General features: G+C 39.5%; 2 protein-coding genes across 11 annotated transcripts in view; one reads left to right on the forward strand and one right to left on the reverse strand.

Annotated features, from left to right (window-relative positions):
* Positions 1-13,841, reverse strand: part of FBXL13 (F-box and leucine rich repeat protein 13) — a 211,788-nt gene that overhangs the window by 84,594 nt on the left and 113,353 nt on the right. For 6 of the 10 annotated variants that reach the window (XR_011539373.1, XM_070617030.1, XM_070617029.1 and 3 more), the window contains 2 exons: positions 10,640-10,692; positions 6,423-6,523 (listed from right to left, as the gene is read on the reverse strand). Coding sequence is in view for 7 of the 10 variants with exons in the window: in XM_070617030.1 (XP_070473131.1) it covers positions 6,423-6,523; positions 10,640-10,692 (154 nt within the window). In the remaining 3 variants the exon portion in view is untranslated. The remainder of the gene's footprint in view (positions 1-6,422; positions 6,524-10,639; positions 10,693-13,841) is intronic. The other 4 variants (XR_011539374.1, XR_011539375.1, XM_070617032.1 and 1 more) reach the window with 1 other exon arrangement.
* The window catches only part of LRRC17 (leucine rich repeat containing 17), a 28,823-nt gene that overhangs the window by 3,434 nt on the left and 11,548 nt on the right, over positions 1-13,841 (forward strand). The window contains exon 2 of the mRNA XM_008542213.2: positions 12,862-13,770. Coding sequence (XP_008540435.2) covers positions 12,999-13,770 — 772 coding nt within the window. The 5' untranslated portion in view covers positions 12,862-12,998. The remainder of the gene's footprint in view (positions 1-12,861; positions 13,771-13,841) is intronic.

A 13,841-nucleotide genomic window follows, 5' to 3' on the forward strand; every position in this document is an offset into this window, starting at 1 on the left:
AATTTTTTCCATTAAAGAATTGAGGCCTTCTGGGTTAGATCTCCAACACTTGAGGGAGTTACTACTGGAAGAAACGTAGAATTACATGTTTAAATGAAAATTTCTCTGAAAAATCACCAAGCCACGGCCCAGTCTGTAAAAGATAGAATTTGTACGTGGACTCTTTTGAGTCGAGTGTTGGGCTCTTTAGTTTCACAGAGGCAGTTTCGTATCCTAGAACAGAAGTCCTGCAGAAAACCCAAACGCAGTGGTCTGACCTCCTATTTTCACGGTAGGCCTTGAGGATGTCCAGTCGAGGCAACAGCTTAGTCTGTCTGGCCCACTCTGATGGGCACTGCTGCGACTATGTAACACGAGAGCACCTGCCAATAAAAAGTTTCCAGTCCAACTGAAGCCTCAATTCATCTACATGAAAAGTTGTTATACACCATGCCATCACAGCATATGAAGCTCCAGAAAGGAGCAAAGATCATAATAGCTTTACTCACCTCTGCATGCCCAGAATGCCTCACACATAGTAGTTGGCTGATACATGGTGAAGAAGTGAATGAATGCTGCTAGTAGAATTCAGGGAAAGGAGAAATCGACAAGGGACTTCTGGTAGATGGTGTGACTTGAGGTGTAAAGGTTGCGGATTAGCAGAGAGAAGGAAAAAGGCATTCCAGCTATAAAGCAAGAGAAGCATCTAGCAATCAGATGACCGGAGTTAAGGGCTTCTCTCGGGGAACCTGGGCAGACGTTTGATCAGATAACGTTAAGGGACAGTGAGGGAAGAGTCTAGACGTCAAGCAAGTCAAAGACATGATAAGACAAACGTTCCAGAATGATGCTTCTTGCAGATAAGGCAGCGCAGACTGATGGGCAGAGACATCAGAGGGGGAACCGTCAGGATGCTGTGCCACACGAAGTGCTGAGTGCCACCGAGAGTGTGGCAACAGGAATAAATAGAAAGGGTTTAATTCAAGAAACACTGAGCAGCAAGAAGTGTCCTGGAATGGGCATGAGCTCTGAGAAGCCCTCATTTTCAACTTTAGAAAACCGAACAAGTCCCTGAAGAAGTGAGGAAAAATATTTTTAATAAAACTGCAAATCAATGTTGCCAAGAAGGGCAAACAAATTACATTTTTCATCTGGCAAATGGTGTCTTTGGAAAGAAAGACTAAGGCAACGAAGAGAGAAAGACAGCAGCAACAAACAACATTTCTCTGGTTATTTATAGTTTAAGGAATACTTTTGCATACCCAAGCATGTTTGAAACAATGGAAAACAGAGCGAACTTAGGGAATCGTCATGAAACGTACTTTTATCACAGATAAGTCAGTGTACATTTTTTTCATATGACAAAAAACATCAACATCAAGTAGCATTTATCCAAAATCTTCTCACAATGGCAAGAACTATGAGTTAAAATCAAAACAAAATTCTCATTTTGGGTCCTACTTTTTTATCTGTTACCCACTAAAGGTATAGCTCCGTTTGTAAAATAAAGTCCCTAAAAAATTATGCATAGTTGTAGTATTATTTAAATTTCCTAGGAGAAAAGGCTATCTTGAAGTATGATTGGAAAAAAATGTTTTAAGCTAAAAAAATAATTTATAATGTGATACTCCCAAATCATCCACTTTGTAAGTCCAGCTTATCACATATGGAGTTATGGATTTTATAATATTTTCTCTTTCTCTCTCTATATATATACATACACACACATACACACATGCACATATATTCTTTCTCTATATATGTATATACAAACACATATTTACATGCATGTATATGTCTTAATATGGAATGTCTAAAGAAAAGTATTGAGTAATGTCTTATGTTACAGGACTAGAGGACCTTACAGAAGGACTGAAGAGGTCAGGGGCCCTCCCACAGGGCTGTTGCTGGAGCTGGCTTGCACCAGCCCATGAGAGCCAATCGTTAGCATCTCTTCCCAACTCCACAATCAGTGACATCATGTTGATGGCTTAAAATCAGCCATAGAGGAAGTATTTACACGACAGAAATCAGTAAATCCTACAAATCAGAGCATTCCCTTTCTCCCTACCCCAGCCAGTTATTAAACAGCTACTGGAACAATGTTGTCCTTGGAACATGCTTTGAGAACAACTGATATAGAGAATGCAGTATGCTGAAGAAGTGCTTACAGAGATTAAAATGATGACAGAGACCAGGACAGCTTTGAAAGACAGGAATAAAAATTCAATTTAAAATGAAAGGGGATTCTTAAGACAAAACCTGAACAAACAGAATAGAATAATTAAAAAACAAAAATACCTTCCTTGGCTGAGAAAAGATATAAGTTTTAAGGTTCAAAAGGTTTACTGTGTTCCAGGAGAAATTAATGGAAAGAACACAATTAAGCTTGGAAAATGTTTTTAATTTTTCAGATAAAAGGAAGTTCTTGCAAACATCTTGGCAGAAAAAATAGGTTACCAACAAAGGAAGAAAAAAATCAAGCTGGCTTCAGACGTCTCTTTAACCTGAAATGTGAAGGATTATGGAGCAACATTTGTAGGGTTTTATGGATAAAATAAAGAACATGACTCAAGAACTACACACCAAAAGAAGTCATTGTTCATCCTCCAAGACAACAGAAAGTCATTTTCAGAAAGCAATGGCTAAAAGATCTAACACTCGTGCATCTTTCCAGATAAAGAGTTTGTAAAACTATATTTCAGTCATCATAGGATGAACCAAAATCAAAATTAAAGAATAAGGAAAGCGTGGAGCAAACAGACCATCAATGAATGACAAACTAGAGTTAGGACTGCATAATCACAACAAGTAGGATTACAATGTTGAGTACAAACACCAAAACCAGCCTTAAAAGGAAAGCTAAATAAGTAACAAAAATCGTGATTAATGTGTGTGTACAGACAGGGGAGTGGAAATGGACTCAAGGTGAAGGAAGAATTAAAGTGTCTTAGATCTCTTGTCTAACACGGGGCGAGCCAAAGCCATTGTTTCATGATGCCTTTGATAATTAGAGAAATGCACGTTAAAGCATGTTTTTGAAAAACATACAAATAGCCACTAGTTAGCACACACAACAGAATGTGCACGTACCTTTCAAATATCTTCAGATTATAAAGGTAAAGAACATGGTTTATAGAGCAAAAAGCAGAAACAATGAGTACGGCACAGTAACATAAAAACTAAAAAATCAAAAATAGAAAGCAAGATTATAAAAATAAGACCATACGCTCAATTTTGAAAAGAAATTTTAATCTTTTAAACTACCCTTTTAAAAAGGCAGAGTGAAGATTTTTAAAAATAGAAATTAGATGCATATAAAAGACAAATCTAAAATACAGTGACACAAAGGTTAAAAATAAAGGGAAGCATAAAATTACTCCACAAAAGCACAAACAAAAGAAAACAACGGTGACTATATTAATAGCAGATAAAAAAGAATTCAAGGCAAAGAAACATCAACCAGGATAAAGAATGTAATTTTATGTGAACATGCTACAGTCTACAATGCAACATAGTACTTATTAATTTTTATACATAAAAGAGCATTGAAACTAATTAAGAGAAGCTTGATTATAATGAGATTATACTATACTGACATATCGAGAATTTATACATATATGCACACATATATACACACAGAAATTTTGCTCTCTAAAAGAAATTCTCTTGTTTTAAACACTCATAGATGATTTACTGAAATTAATTATATAAGCTAGTCCACCAAGAAATCTCAAATAAATTCCAAAAAGTAGAAATAATTCAGTCTGCATTTCTTGACCACAGTGTACAAACTAGAAATTAAAAACAGAAGCTTAATCAAAGAAATTTCAGCCATTTGGAACCAAAAATTCTCTTCAAAATAATTATTGGGTCAAAGAGGAAATCAAATATACAAGAGTTTGTTTAGAAAACGAGAACAATACTCATCGTCTTATTTAAGCTTTGCCTAAATTGTTATTTAGAGGTAATTTCATAGCCCTAAGTTTTTTTATTTCAAAAGGAAAGAAATTAATTAAAACATACAAATAAAGCCAAGTCCCAAAAATGACCATTTAGAAAATAAAAGGAGAAAATAGAATCAGAAAGGATACCATTCACAATGGCAATTAAAAAGATACCTAGGAATAACTTTCACAAAGATTATCCATATGAATAAAACAAAACTTTATTTGAGTACACTTATTTAAGTACATTTGAACAAAAATTTAGATGTATACTATGTTCTTGATAGGGAGATTAAATAGTGTAAAAATATAAATTAGTTCCTAATTTATATTCTCTTTAATTATTGGCAAATGGGTAAATATCTAACAACTGGCTCTTTAAAAAAAAGTATGCATATAAATGTATATACGTTTACTATAAATTTGTACAGTTACTATTTTATATTTGCTGTTTTACAGATATAAAAGATGTATAGCACACAACTTAAAAAAATAATAAAATGCACGATACTCTTTATTGTACATTCTATATAGTCAATCAGTTCTCACACAAGGCTTTCACTGAGTTTTGCCGAACTAACAAATGTAACTAGTTCTTTTGTCTTCTCCTTTATGCTTGAAGGAGAAATAAAATCTGTCACTGCTGTATTTCTTGTTTTCAGGGAAAAAAAATAAAAATAAAGTTCAAAAAAAATGGAGGAATAGGTATAGTTCCAATCTGAATATTATCATTTACGTGAATAAGTAAGACACAAGTGAAACAAGAAAACGTACGTCCAGACTTCACTCATTTATCAATGACATGAGTGACTTCTTTGCTGGACCAGATAATAGTTTTCAAGTATTGAAAGAATATTTCCTCAACTTTTTATGCTACTAACAACGCTGGCGCAACAGACATGACACACTGTTAAATTTAATCTGCTTAACTCATTGTTTTCTCCATCATTTTCTCAAGTCTAAGTAATCAACAAAAAAATAAATCAAGCCCTAATTTGTATCGTTTGCCATTTCCATGGGAATACTACCATTTTGGCTGGTTTCAAGCTACCAATGAGAGGTCACTGAACATGAAGTTGGGAAGAGATGCACAGCAGCTGACTATTCTGTAATACTTTCACTGTGAAGATACAATGGACATAAATAACCTCAAAACATAGACAATGGTAACATGTAGAAAACTACTAGAAAGTGATGAGTTTCAGTATTTACTGCCTATATAAGAACATTAGCTATATAAGAAAGTATCGCCCATCACTTGAGAAAAGGTTTATTCAGTAAATGACGCTGGAATAATTGGCTAGTTATTTAACAACTCTTAAAATAGAAGAAATATTCTTAGCTCATGGACTGCACAAAAACAGGCTTTGGGCTGCTAAGGTCATAGTTTTCTGAACCCTGTTAGATCATTCCTTTATTTATCCACCAAAATAAAGTCTAGATTGATTATAGATTTAAGTAAAAAAACATGCCACACACACACACACACACACAAAGTAAATACTATCAAATGCCTGGAAGGAGGAAAACCCTCTATGTTTAATAGTATCAGAAGACATTTCAAAGGAAAAGTTTGATAGATTTGACTAAATAAAATGTGAAAACTCAATTAATGGGATAAACAGAAAATATGTTACCACTTTTTTAGGCTTGCACATTTCCAGAAAATGTTTAGAGTCGCAAGATAAGGAGAATTACCACATAGAATTTCCTCTTTTTAAGCTTTTCCAAGTGCCTCGCTGCTATTTTTCAAAGACTCTCAAAACATTATATCTTCAAAAATGATTCATTCCTTCACAATAGTTTGAAAAATGTTTTGAATCTCTCACAATATGATCATATACTCTTTAGTCTTTCCTTGGTGAAAATAAAGAATAATTGAATGACATAAATTGGTGACAAATTTGAATATTCTATCAGTTCTTGGTGATGTCTTGAGTTCTTCCGTTCCTTCTCTCCAGAGAAGTGCTGACTGAGGAGAAGCAACATTTGTGTTGTCAACAGCCCATAGATCACAAAACAACAAGTGTCAGGGTCCCTGGAGGTGGTGGGGGTCCCAACAGGTAAGCAGAGCGTGCCAGCAGGGAATCTGAACTTCAGTGCTCAAAGTCTAGGGAGGCAGGGCGTTGGTGTTCTGTAGCAGAGGCGTCCCAGATAGCAGCTGGGATTTAGGGGCCAAGATCCAATGCCTAGGAAGGGGGGACCAGAAGGAGACAGGCAGAGCCTAACTCAAGCTACTGGGCACCTTGCTACAAGAGTGACAGAAACTCTCTGGCCAAGGCAGAGGGCCAGTTATTCAACCCGGGCCCACCAAGGAGGGAGAGGATACCTACCAGCTTGGGGACTTGAAACCAGCAGTCCTTTTATCAAAGAATGGTGGTGCCACAGTGGCAGGGTGTTGGTAGAAGGAGCACTGCCTCTGGGGAATGTCAGAGCAAGCCGGAGCCTGGAGGAGCATGACTACTGTCAGCATAATAAGAGTAACACAAGCATTACCTCGGCAGGAGTCGCATGGTCCGGTTGCTGATATTGGTGTTGGATAGATTGAGATACAGGACCCCAGGACAGCCCTCAGAGATGTATCTCATTGACTCATCCTGCATAAAAACGGAGGGAGGACTCTTGTCAAACTCCAGCAGGCTTTGCTATTTCCCCATTATCTCTCTATCCTCTCCCTGCTCCAAAAAAGTCCATGCAAAACTGGGTCTCTTCATATTCTTTGATATTAGTTGTAAATCAAATTAAACAGAAGGTGACGGTTTTGCTTGAAGCCACATTGCTCCCTCTTTCCTCTTCCTTGAAAATAAATTCCCATTCCATCACAATGACACTTCAATACAATTTGAATCCTTACAAGTTCCACTCTGTGACAGGAAATTTGAGCTCCAGGGTCAGACACTCTTGACTCTTCAGATGCACAAAAGTGGTTACAAGCAAATCCATTCGTAAACTTACTAAAATGATTTTGAAAGACTGGAATGGTGAACGCTCTCAACTGGACTTCATGAAAAGTGAGTCCATATTTACACATATATGTTTCGTCTGTGTGTGTGTGTAATTAAGTTTCCGCAGTTCTGTCACTGAAGATAGTAAAACAGCTAAACAGGTTTTCACCAAATTTATGGGTAAGTTGAGATGGTGTGAAGTAAGGGGCTACATACATGTTGGACAGGAAATTTGGTGTTGGGGGTAGCTGGGGGCGAATCTCAAAGATTCAAGCAACTCTCCCCCAAGAGGTGAGACTGAGGTACAAGAGAATGGTGTGACTGTGACATGAGAGAGACAGAAAAACCAACAGTGATTTCGAGCATGAGCCCTAAATTGACATTTACAAGACCAGATGAATTGCAAGCTTTGATTGCAATGGAACAGCTTCTCGTATGGGTAACTACTTATAAAATGCTCTAGAATGAGTACCAGTAGGTTTTTATTTATTTAATGATGGTTGATGAGACTCCCCAGGGACAGTGAAGAGGTCAGCTAGTTTTACAATATTTGCAGTACATCAGTCCTGGAAAGAACAGGCCATTGCAGAAAGAGGTAAATTGTCACTTGACTAGGAGATGTGGTTTGGGGAAGAATTCTGCATGGTCAATACGGCCACCTCCAAGATCACTAAGGATGGCAAAGGTTTATTTTCAGCAGGATCATCAACGTTTATCATTCTCTTCCCAGCTATTTCCTGGAGTCATGGATATTAAAAGGATAGAATCCTGCAGGTCAGAGCTTCTGACACACAGGATAGTAACTGGCCGATCCACAGCGGCAGCAAACCACACCTTACAGAGAACACAAGCTTCTTTTTTAAGTTGTAAAACGGTATTTCTGCTGTAGGAAAGGTTCTGTGTGCCAGTTGTGCATGAGTACATGTGCAGGGCTTTCCATAAACTCTGCACTCTCTTGCCACTGCATTCAAGCTGCCAGCAATTTTTATAGATACTCTACCACCAAAGTGTAGGATTTGGATATAGGTGGATAGATAAAAAATGTACAGTACAATTTTCCCACCAGTAATGGAGAGAAAAACCATCATGGGTGGCATTGTAGTTTTATACAAACAAAATCTATCTTCAAAAATGTTCATGGTGCCAATCCAAGTGATGGTGCATCTGTTGGAAGACTCTGGCAAAAATGCAAACGAGATGGGGCAGATATGCGATAGAAGGCTATTTATACACACTTAGAGAGGTAGCCACAGAGAAGATGAAAATGTGGTGGGCAGGAAGAAGAAGATGGAGTATGCTTTATGTATGACAGAGGAATCTGATTTTCCCTTTGAGATGAGGAAGCAGACCATTCTCTGCATTTGCCTGTCTGGAGGAGCTTGGACGCCCAAACAAATTCAGACAAATCCTACTCTCATTATTTAAAAGAAGTCAAGGTTCACTCCCCAAATGCTTGAGCACATAAATGCAAAAACTATTTGAGTGTCTATGTTGCAGAATGGTTTCTGAATTTGTCCCCAATGCACTCAGATCTTTCTGGATGTAATATATTTGGAAGTCAAGCTTCTTAGAAATCAAATCTTTTTGAATGAATTTTACTCAACTCCTTAAAAATAAACCTGTCACTCAGTCTATGTCTCAAAGGCAAAAACAATAGCAAACTGTAGCTGGATAAAATTATCAGCCCTGTATATTATTAGACTCCAAAATTGAAAAAGTCTTTGATGTTCACAAATTCAACGCAGATGGCACTGTTTCGACTTTCCTATTAGAAAGTCAAATTTAAAGAATGTCTTCTTTTATTCGAGTGCAGAACTGAAGCTCCCTGAGGGCAGGAACTGAAACTTGATCCATTTTAAATTCCCTATAACACCCATACATTATAACATATAAATCCCATATGTCTTTATACATATATAAAGGTAACTGTATCTTTAACACAGTAGGTACTATAAATATCCACAGAAAGAATGAAATAGAGTAGAAATTTGAAAGAAGGAGCTATAAGGATGAGGCTGAGAAGGCAGGAAGGAGGAGCCAACTTATGAGTCTTTCCACTTGTGCCAAGGGGTGTGGACATCACCCTGGAGTTGGGCAGGACACAATCCGGCTCTTCAGTCTATTCCTCCCATCTCCTCAGGCACTTGCTCCATGAGTTGCTTCAAATGAGTCTCCACCAGCCTCTAAACACCTAAGACAGCTTTCCCTCTCTCTTTTCCTTGTGCCACCGCCTTAGCCACTTTTCTGGAAAGATCAGCTTATACCTAATGCCTCGTGTTCTCACCTCTTGTCCACTTCGCAACTCATTGCAGTTAGATTTCTGCCTGAATATCCCACTGGAACTATGCTAGCAAAAGTCACTGGTCACTTTCTGATTCTCAAATCCAGGAGGCCCTGCTCAGTCCTCTTCCTACCTGCTCACTGTGGTCATTTCTGAAACTCTTCACTCTCTTGCCTTCTGTGAGACCTCTCTGTTTTCAACCTACTTCTTTTACTGTTCCTTCTTAAGATCCTTTGTTATTTCTTCTTCTCTGCCTGCTCCTAAAAGTCAGTGTTCCCCAAGGTTCAAACCCAAGTCCTCTTCTCTTCTCACACCTGCTCTCTCTCTCTTTCTTTCTCTCTCTCGGTTGAGCTTATTCACTTTTGGATGGTTAATTATGACTTATACATCGGTGTCAACCCAAGATGGAATCTCAAGTTCTAGCCAATGTCGTCCATTACATACTTGATATCTCCATATGGTTTCATTCACTAAACAAATATTATAGAGTATTTACTATGCAAAGGTCTGTGCTGTGTGCTATAACTAACACCAAAAAATGAGACACATCTCCTGCCCTTGGGCCTCTTAGGCTAGCGGAGGAGGCAGAAACACTGTGATGAGTTACAACGAGAACCCAGAGGAGCAGCAGTGAACTCAGCCCTGGGAGCCAGTGATGTCTTGGTAAAAGAGGTGGTGCCTAAAGTAAGACTTAAAGCCTCACAAAGAGGAAAACTGAGGACAAAAGGGAAGGGCCTTCCCAGCGAAGAGCACAGCCTGAGCAAAGGCGAAACTGCAGGAAGCAGCTTGGCGCATGTGGCAGAGAAAGCAGAGCAGCCTGTGGTTGCTGAAACTTAATGAGTGTGCAGGAATTGGAGCAAGACGAGGCTGGAGAGGGAGGCAGAGGCGAGACTACAGAGGGTCCCCAAGATACAGGGATGTTAAAGAGCTTTGACTTTATCCAATAGTGTACATGACGAGTGTATGTGTAGATGATGGAAGATGGGAGTGAAATGGTCAGATCTACCTTTTCAAGGAGTATTATGTGCTCACAGGCTGAAAGACAGATTGGAGGGAGAGGAAAGCCTGGATACAGGGACCAGGAAGGCGCTGATGAGGGTAACCTGTTCATTTCCATCTTCTTTGGCATCACACATGACAGCCATGAAGACCACTAAAATGAGCCTCTTGTCTCTGCTGGGGCCTAGTTTTTTCTGTCTCATGCACTCATGGCCTTACATAAAAATATAGTTCATTTCTGTGTAATTGTTGAAAAGTTTCCACTTCCCAGATACTCCAACCTTGGGATATATCTACAGGGTTAAGAATAGCATTATAGAAATGGGATAAAATTTCCTGCCAATGTCTGACATAGTTTGCTTTTTTCCACAGTTAATCCTAAATGAGCACACAGGCATGTATTTTGGCAAAATCTCTGTGCATTAGTACTCTAACGTGGCCAGCCCGAACCTATATAAACAACAGTAAAATAAGCTTCTTATACTCACCGTGAGGGTTGGGCAGTCGGAGACATTCAGCTCTTGCAAATTTTTACAGAGACCTAAATCAAACAAGTAACACATCACGAACCAACCTATTACAAATTTTTAAACTTAAAGTTTTTCCATCCTACGTTCAATGCAATGTATTCATTAGAAAACAAACAAAAACCTTGGCAAGTAACTTCTTCTAAGCACATGGCTTCTTTTCTCAGAAAAATGATTTCTTTTGGCCTTAAAATTAAAATATATACACATGTTCATTATTGTTTGAGGATTACAGAAGGAAGGAGAAAGAAGAAAAATATTGTTTTTGGAAAAACAGTATATACTTCAGGCTTTTGACGTGCTTGAGGAAAACCCACCTGTACTTGAAGAAAACCAACTTGCTTTTTTTGTGGCATGACTTTCTTGACAATTTTTGCTTTCTGTTTCCTTTTAGCAATGCATTACAAAGAATTTTAAACATACAAAAAAGTTGAAAGAATTGAAGAATTATATACCCATCACCTAGATTCTACAATTTATATTTTACTGTATTTGCTTTATCACATATCCACCCATACACCCATCCCTCAATCTGTCTTATTTTTTTATGCATTTTAAAGCAAGGTGCAGACATCAGCACACTTTCCCCTCCAGTACTTCAGCAGGTGTATCATAAATAATTCAGCATGTATAATAATTAACAAAATATTTTTGATTTTTTTAGGTTAGATTTATATACAATTTACAATGAACTGCAGATAGAGAAGTGGAAGGTCAGAAAGGCCAAGTGCCTGCTTAGCTCTGGGGCCAGAGGCAGCTGTAGTTTATGGTCTTACAGGGAAGAGGAGACATATATACAATGATAATCAGCGCCCTGGGGCTAGACCGGCAAGAAGTCAAACTCCACATCTGAGACAGAAGAGAGGCACTTAGGGGAAGGGACACAAAACGGTGAACGGGAGCAATGCTGAGGCAAAGAAGGGGGGAAGCATTCGGGGTGGAGGCGACCCCATCAAGCAGGAAAACTCCAGGCCAGGGGTGATCCTGGCATTCACACTCCTACAAGGATTAGGAAACACATCTGCTGCTCGTAACCACGCAGCCCCACAATAATAACAACAGAAATGTTATTAATTATAAGTCCATTTTGAACATTTCTTCCTCTGCCAAGAATTGACTGTGTCCTAAGTAATAAACACAAACCAAACCACTTTCAGAGTAAAAAAAATGGGAACAATTCTTAGAAATGTGCACATCTCTAAAGTCATGAGTAATACTTATTAAGGAAAAAGTGGATTCTCCAAAGAATATCACTAAGTTTATGAGATTAATGTTTTCATAGAATAGTTACTTGAGAGTGATTCATGCCTTCACCAAATATTTATCAAGAACCCGCTACGTGCTGGAAATTCTACAGGTGCTGGAAATAGAGCTGTGAACAAAATAGACAAAAATCCTTGCCCTTGGAGTTTACATCCTAGTTAGCGGAGTCTGACAGTAAACGAAAGAAGTCAAATATCTACTTTGACAGAGTACTAAGTGCCCTGGAGAAAAATAAAACAAGAGATGGAGTAGAGTGGCCGGAGGGTGGGAGGAGGTGGTACTCTAAGTAGAGCAGTCAGAGGAAGCGACTTGTGAGTCAAGATGTGCAAGAGATGACAAGGTCAGCTGCATAAATCTACCCCGAGCATTTCTGGAGCCCAGATTCAACATGATTGGCGATCGGGAGACAGTAAAGGACAGAAGAGAAAAGCTCAGGAGGACAGCCTTTGGAGTCCTACTCTTGTTTGCACATCTCAAGTCTGGAAGGAGAACCCCTTTAATCCCTTGAATGCAATGTGATGATCAACTACAGGTTTCCGTTTTCATGATGCTAAGCCGTAACACAGTGGAGTCCTTGCCCTGGACCAGCACTGTGAGGAGTGTTACCCACATCAGCCGGTCTAATCCTCCCAGCAACGTTGGAGGCATCCTCAGCCCCACTTTACATATGCTGAAGATCGGGTTAAATAATTACCCGGAGGTCACACAGCTAAGCAAGTAGGAGAGCCTTGATTCAAACTCAGGGCCCAAACATTTAGCCACTAAACCAGCCACGTAGGAGGGTGTGGAGCCGTCTATACTACTGTTCTGTACATGCCTTTACTAACTGGAAGGGCTTTGCTTAAAGAAAAAACCTGCTATTATCTGTCGAATAACATAGTGACAATGGTCCCTAACTGTTTTTTTCTCCTGCAACCTAGGGAACTCCACGGTACCTCAGCTGGGTCTCATTGTTCGTCAACTGCATTAGTTAAGCTTACCCACACTCGGATTTCAAAGGAATACTTTCACTGTTCCATCTGTCACACCAAGTAATCGGGGCCAGGTGGATGTCAGGATGCGTGTGGCTATCATCGTGATCCTGCTCTTCTTTTGCAAAGCCGCGGAGCTCCGTAAGGCAAGCCCACGGGGTGGGAGAAGCCGAGCGCCTCATGGCCGGGTGGCTGGGGGCCGGAGCGGCTCCAACCCAGTCAAACGCTACGCACCGGGCCTCCCCTGTGAAGTGTACACGTACCTTCACGAGAAGTACTTAGATTGTCAAGAAAGGAAGCTAGTATATGTGCTGCCTGGCTGGCCTCAGGATTTGCTGCATATGCTGTTAGCAAGAAACAAGATCCGCATACTGAAGAGCAGCATGTTTTCCAAGTTTAAAAAGCTGAAAAGCCTGGATCTGCAACAGAACGAGATCTCCAAAATTGACAACGAGGCTTTCTTCGGTTTGAATAAACTCACCACTCTCTTGCTGCAGCACAACCAGATCAAAATCTTGACGGAGGAAGTGTTCCTCTACACCCCTCTCCTGAGCTACCTGCGTCTCTATGACAACCCCTGGTCCTGCACCTGCCAGATGGAAACGCTCGTTTCGATGCTGCAGATTCCGAGGAACCGGAATTTGGGGAACTATGCCAAGTGTGAAAGCCCGCCAGAACTCAAAAATAAAAAGCTGCGGCAGATAAAATCTGAACAGTTATGCAGTGAGGAAGAAAAGGAACGAGTGGACCCGAAACCCCAAGTGTCAGGGAGACCCCCAGTCATCAAGCCTGAGGCCGATTCGACGCTTTGCTACAATTACGTGTTTCCCATACAAACGCTGGACTGCAAAAGGAAAGGTCTGTAAATTCCTTACTCTTTCATTTTCGTGGATGGTTACAGTTGCTCTCTGAATGTTATATCTCTTCCT

This window comes from Equus przewalskii, chromosome 4 (genome assembly GCF_037783145.1).
Source record: "Equus przewalskii isolate Varuska chromosome 4, EquPr2, whole genome shotgun sequence".
In the NCBI taxonomy this organism is placed as follows: Eukaryota; Metazoa; Chordata; class Mammalia; order Perissodactyla; family Equidae; genus Equus; species Equus przewalskii.